At 55.4% G+C, this 6,771-nt stretch overlaps 1 protein-coding gene across 1 annotated transcript; it reads right to left on the minus strand.

Annotated features, from left to right (window-relative positions):
- Positions 1 to 2,864: 2,864 nt before the first annotated feature.
- LOC125521808 (bHLH transcription factor RHL1) lies at positions 2,865 to 6,246 on the minus strand. The gene is made up of 6 exons (XM_048686873.2): positions 5,708 to 6,246; positions 5,523 to 5,597; positions 5,265 to 5,423; positions 4,896 to 4,961; positions 4,100 to 4,234; positions 2,865 to 3,990 (listed from the first exon to the last, which is right to left on the minus strand). The coding sequence occupies exons 1-6, from the start codon at positions 6,071 to 6,073 to the stop codon at positions 3,595 to 3,597; spliced, it is 1,197 nt and encodes a 398-aa protein (XP_048542830.1). The 5' UTR covers positions 6,074 to 6,246; the 3' UTR covers positions 2,865 to 3,594.
- Between the last annotated feature and the right edge of the window lie 525 nt (positions 6,247 to 6,771).

Consider the following 6,771-nt stretch of genomic DNA (forward strand, 5'->3'; position numbering starts at 1 on the left):
CGGCGGCTCGGCGAGAGGAGCGGCGGACGGTCGTGGCTGTTGCGGGCGAGGGGGACGGCGGTGAGCGCGCGGAGCGGGAGCGGCGCAGCAGGGGAAGAAGCCGGGGCACGCTGAGCGCGGCCAGATGCGGCTTCAGGCGTGCGGCGTGCAGCACGGGGGTTCGACTGTGTGCGCAGGAAGGAAGAGAGGGGACGCTCACGGGGGGGGGGGGTTGTAGGGTTCGAGGCAGTAGGGCGCGGGGAGGAAGGACGGAGATGACGTGCGTAGGGGTAGCGGCCGGTGGGGAGGTCCGTCGAGGTGGAGGCGGCGACGCAGCCCCGGGCGGCAGGGATCGACGGTCTCCTCCCGGTCCAAACGGGAGAGAGGGGGGAGATATTTTGCGGGGGGGGGGGGGAGGGAGGAGTGGGGGTGTCGGTGGCAATTCGGGCTTGGGGGGGGGGGTGGCCGGCTGGGCCGGTTGGCTGCGGCCTGGTGGGCCGAAGCCCAAGGGGCCAGGGGGGCTTTCTCCTTCTTTTTTTTGTTTTAGTTTTAGTTTTTCCTTTTTTTGAATTTCTTTCTTTTACTTATTTTCTATTCTGTTTTATTTCATTTTAAATCATTTAGGCATTTTCTAATAATATGTTTTCTTTACTATAATTATCTTTGTAATATTTGGCAACCACCGAACAATTTTATTTCAACTTTTAAAAACTTTTGTTGTTTGACATTTTTTCTTTCTTTTTTTGGATTGATTTTTGAATCGGTTTGAACTAACGAAAATTTAGCAACAGTAATCAAAGATAACATGGCATCATTAAGAGAATTTTATTGTAGCCTAATTATCCGGGCGTTACAGTGATGCCGCTGGCCAGGGCCATGTATTTGTTCCAGCGATGTGCGGAATTGTTGCAGAGCGTATGGCTGCATGCATCCCCACGGGTGAGCAAGCACTTGTTTCGGTCTGGCCTCCCCTCGCTGGCGGACGGGCGCTCAGGCAGTGGTGGTGATCTAGATTTTGATTGGCCTATTTGGTGGTGGATGCAAACTACGTAGCTTTGACCTCCTGCGGCTCCATGGCGGCTGTGGCCATTGAAAATCTTCGTGAGGATTCATCCCTCCAGATTCGGTGCTTCGGCGATGGTAGCTTGATGCAGAGGAATGATTGTGCAGCGGCAGCATTTGTATTGCGTGTAGCTGCTCGGATTGCGAAAAAGTGGTGGCGATGTCACATGAATGCCTACAATGGTGGTGCTTCTCGAGCACCTAGTATCGAGCTCCGAGGTGAAAGCCCAGGTCTGACCCGAGTTAATTATACCTGGCAATGGCGACATTCATACGTTGTTACCTTGTTGAAAGCATTGCTCGGATATGCACGTATCGTTTCTTCAGGGTGTAAAACTAGATTCTATCCTTCGGTGGTTGGATCTGTGACGCAGGCGCCTAGCGTCGCTCCTTTTGTGAAGGCGTTGCTAGCTGTTGAAGAATCTCGTCATTCACGTGTTGTCATGAGATGGTTGGTGCGGATATGGTCTTTCCTATACTTTGCCAATCAAGGATCTGATCACTTAGTTTTCTTTTTTTTACCTCGCCTATTCATAGCTTTGGTCTTATATGACTTTGTTATTTGTCCGCGTGTGCTTTTGTGTGTGTTAGTGTTGGCTGTGTGTATCCTAACTATGCAGAGGCCGGCTGTGTGCTCATCATGTTCGTATTCTTTTGATATTTCGTTTTGAGCCAATAAAATCCGCCCTTTATCGAAAAAGACATTGAGACGCTATCTTCACATTGATCTTAGACTTGTTCCTTTTTTTGGGGGGGGGGGGGGGCGGGGGGACTTGTTTGTAAGATAAGAAAAGCAACCATGAATGGAAACCGCTATATTCATCGCAATCACCACACACTCAAGGCTTTCTTTTTGCTCCTGCAAATCTTTTGGATGCAACCACCAACATTTTTATTTTTATTCTATAAAGTTTTGTAATCACCTTCTTGAAAACCTTTATTTTACCAAGTTCCTTAGTTCCTACTCCCCAATCCTACTCTAGTTGTAAAGAGTCTAAGCATAGTAGATGTTAGGTGCGTATAGAGTTGCGTAACTGGCATACGAAACTTGAGAGATTAAGAAAACTATCTTTAGCTCCCTTTAGTTCGACACTTTATATACTTCCACATTCATCTTGGAGAGTGCTACAATAACTTCCTGCTTTTGGGGATTATCACGACGCCAGCTGGACCACGACTGTCCCATCGCCCCAACACTCATAGGCCCCAAAAGCCGACCGAATGCAGGCCAGGCACCACCGCCGTTGTCAAGAGGTAGGACAACAGCCTCCGACCTGCGTCGCCTGCCAGCCAGATCTGCGCCCGCAGCTTAGGCATACTCCACCATCCACATTGTCCGTCACGCCGCTGCCGCACCTACGTGCCGTCGCCGCAACCACACGACGCCACACCGTCACACCCAACGCCCGCGCCACGCTCCGGCCCAGGGGAGCAAGCCCGTGATGCCCCTGCTGCACGAGAGAACGCCATGGCCTCGTCGCTGTCGGCACCGGTCGAGCTTCGCCCGACCACGCCCTCTGGCTCGGCGAAGCGGGAACGTGAGAGGCTGGCAGCGGGGACCTAGGTCGCCCTCCCCCTCACCTCGCAGGGCGGCACGGGAGGGGCTTTCTTTTTTTTCTGGGGGGGGGGGGGGGGAGGGTTGTCTGCGGCACATCTAGATGTGTCATAGTTATTGCACATCTAAATGACACAATCAAGTATGGAAAGAAAAAGAAAAGGCGAAAAGAAAATCCCACACGAATCTTCATATAAGGTCAATGACATAGAACTTAGATGTGCAATACTTATAACACGTGTAGATGTGCTTTAGCTAAACTTTTTTTTGTCTGCTGGATCCTAAATTCCTCCACCTCAGCTGGCAGGAACTCGTTGGCCTCACGCCCTCACCACCAACGTGGGCACCTCGCGCCGGACTGATTCTCAATCCACCCCCTTAATCCTCGTCTCGCTCGGTGTCGTGCGAGCAAGGCACGCCCTAATTATTCCGCCGCATTTGTTTACCTCAGCCGGCCAGCCGGCCAGCCCATCGACGGACGTCGTGCGGCGTTAGTAGCCTGCACATCTCGCCGCCATTTTTACTCGCAACTACTCTAATCACCAGCAGCATCAGGACCATTAATGCCCGCATCACAGGAGGAATGTATATCACCGACCGCGATCTCTTTCATGATCGCAGCACGATGCGTCCATCGTTTTTAGGCATATATATGCCGAGGCAACAGAGTCAACGGCTGACCTTGTGGGATTAATACTGCCGTGTTTTTGTCAACGTTGAAGTGCACGAAAGGTGGCAGCGCATGAACACGAGAAGCCACTAAGGGAAGACGACCTTCGTGCAAATTCATGGAGGAACGGAAGCGAGATGAGTCTTCTCATGGGAGCTCGCTCGACCATGCACATGCACGTACGTGTGCATGCATGGAGAGTCTGATTTTCGGGGGAAGAAAATTGGAAGGGAAGGAGTATACAGGAGCGATACATATGATTATATATCCTAATAACATGGATTAGATAATGCATGCACGGGTGCACGCTTGTTCCGGCTGTTCAGCTTCACGGCTTCCCGCCGGACGCGGCGCCGGCGTCGACCTTGACGGGCCGGACGGCGGCGTCGTCGCCGCCGCCGTTCGCGGAGGCCAGCGCGGCGGCGGCGGCGGCGGGGCGGACGGCCTGCCTGGCGAGGAGCGAGGCCGGGGAGGTGGTGGTGGTGGTGGCGGAGGAGATGGCGGAGGCGAGGGAGATGGGCATGAGGCAGAGGCCCTTCCCCTGCAGGTACTGCATGGCCGTGCCCATGTCCTCCTCCATCATCTTGGCCACCTGATGCTCCGTCACCCGCAGCCCGCCGCCCCCTCCTCCACCGCCCCCGTTCTCGCCTCCGCCGTTCGCCTTGGCGGCCGCGGCCGCCGCGCTGTTCCCGCCGCCGTTGCTGCTCTTCGCGCTGCTGTTCGCCTGCATTACGTTCGACGTGGACGCGTCTCAGAATCCATCGAGCGACCCGCATGCAATTTACTACTACGTACTCGTACGTAACAGACTTATCGATCAGGATTGGACTTACCTCGGAGGACATGCTGGCCACCAGTGGCGCCATGCCGGCCGCCCCGCCCAGCCGGCTCATGCTCAGAACCTTGACTTGGAGCTGCAGGAACTTGACGTAGTCGATGATCTCGTCCAGCATCGACGCCTTGTCAGTCTGCACACGGCCATCTCATCAGTAACCAGACACCTCTTCTAACTATTCTACCACGGCGCAGAGATTTTCTACGCGAAGCGGCTCGATTTCAGCACGATCATATCCGGGCATTGACCGGAGTAATTATGACTACCGGACTAGAAGGGCATGGCAGATCGAGCAAGACAGGGCATCCAATGCGCCCATGTGCCCATTCAGTGCGCGCCGCATTTGTCTCTCATCCTGGCCGTCAGCTGCCTCAGTTCTTCAGCTAGTCGAAGAGCCAAGGCTGCGTTCGTCTATCTCAAAAAAAGAAGTTCTTTGGTCCAAAGTTTCTCCAGCACGAGCAAGTCCCCGGGACTCGACACGTGCGGCGTCGCATCCCCTGTGCTGCGCACGCTTCGACGGCGCACACATCACATCACATCATGGCGTGACCCGTGAGCTAGACAGGAGCGACGCCGCACCCTCGCTCACCAACCGGCCGGCCGGCGTGCCCTCTTCCGCACTGCTACCATACAGACCCACTACAAGCATAAACGGGCCAGCATCCCGTCCAGGCGTCCACCCCCCACTCGCCGGGAGAGATTCCTGGCTTTCTGGCTGATGGGAAACGCAGGAATTTTCTACGTGATACAGTTCGATCGATGACAGATTCTCGTCGGGGATGTGATTGTTTTACCTTGTTGGCGTTGGGGACCAGCTCCTGCAGCGACTTCATCCGCTCCGCGATCCTCTCCCGCCGGAGCTGCATGGATGCGTATGCCAGGCACAGCAAAGTTCAGGGCAAAAAAGTCGTATGAATTTCGATTTGATTACAAGCACAAGCACAGGCATAGCATAGGAACAGAACAGTTCCTGCTGCCATCTACTGTAAAATACTAGCATCAGTCACGCAGCAGATCCAAAAAGAGAGATGAAATTTGCAGAGAATATATACGTTGGAGGATGGGAAGACTTCGGGGTTGCTGTTGGTGTGCACCGGCATGTCGGGTTTTTTAAAATTTCAGAGGGAATGGGGGGAGGGCGGGACTGGGAGTGGCATGCATACACGTTCGGCGATGCTGTGCGGGTCGGTGGCCTGCCCTCGCCTCGCCCGCACGCGCGTCTGCCGCGGCGGGGCCGCGCCGCCGCCAGAGGAAGCGGGCGCCGTCGTGCCTCCGCTCGCTGCCGGCCCTCCTCCGAAGCTCTGCCCCGACATTGAACCTCCCTGCGCGACCGATCAGAGAACAGATGATTGCATTAGTGGATGCTGCATCACACGTACGGCTGTGTGTGGATCGTAGTTTGCACAGGCGCACGTTCTTACCTGGCCAAACGGCGGCTGCACGGCGGTGCCGCCGCCATGCACCCCAAATCCGTTGAACAGCGCGTGGTCGCCTCCCTGCATGCACGCACGCACGCGAGCGCACAAGACGAATCCATGTCAACGGAAAATTTGACTAGAGAAATCAAGAACGACAGAGAGAGAGCAGCGATGAAGAAGGATCCTACCGTGCCATTGGGCGACTTGAAGCCGCCGTCCATCTCCTCTCGAGACTGCGGGGGTGACCGGTCCGCGAACAGCGGCAGCGGCGAGAACCCCGTGCCGCCGCTCTCCTCGCCGCCGAGGCCCTGCCGCTGGAGGTCGGTGAGCTGCAGCATGACCGGCTTCTCTCCCCCGATCTGGTGCTGCCGGAGCCTGGACGCGAGCAGCGTCGACTCGTCGAAGGCGCCGAGGTCCTCGGCGCCCGCCGCGATCTCCCAGGGCGACTTCCCGCCGGCGCCCAGGTCGCCCCACGCGGAGGGCAGCGTGGACAGCATCTGGTCGAAGAAGTCGTCCTGCGCACCGCCGCCCCCGCCGCCGTCGCCGCCGGCCATCGATCGGTCTCGCGCGCGGGTGCCGGCCGGCCGGGCTGACGAGTAAATGCGCTCGCGAGAAGGCAGGAGGAGAGAGTATGGAGGAGGACAGGCGAACTAGCTTCGCTACGTGCGCGCCTTTATAATCGCGTGGTACGTGCCAATTTTCAAATGGAAAATTAACTGAACTCAGTTCGTGCAACTCTTTGGCGTTTATATACTGATGATCTTCTGTCTGCTTTTATTGACTTTGCTCAAGAGCTGCAACTACAGATGGTATAAACTTGGCATTTGAGTTTTTTTTTTTGGTCAGGGCCAAGCGTTTTTCCGGAGTGGCGGCTAGGGCGTACCCCTCTCTGTAAGCATCACCCGCGAGCCATAAATTCGTCTCCCTTTTGCCCTTGACGACGAGGAAAATCCATGCTTCGGCTCGGCTATTCATTCCCGATGTTGGCAAACTATTCATTCTGGCCGACCGAAAATGCTAGACCTACGTACGGCTGTTACGTGATTTACGTAAATACTCCCCCCTGATTCCATCTAACTAAACACTCCCCCCTGATTCTTAGGGTGGGCCCCAGCCTCCACTAATGTCCAATCAAAGACAGCCAAATCACCCTATACGTAAGGTACGTAAAAACCTTTTCGTAGGTGTAGCATTGCTCCTGGCCGACCGGCAAACGATAGTGCGGGTTATACCGCTTACTCGCTAGCGACGC

This window comes from Triticum urartu, chromosome 7A (assembly GCF_056163025.1).
Source record: "Triticum urartu cultivar PI428250 chromosome 7A, HENAU_Tu73, whole genome shotgun sequence".
Classification (NCBI taxonomy): Eukaryota; Viridiplantae; Streptophyta; class Magnoliopsida; order Poales; family Poaceae; genus Triticum; species Triticum urartu.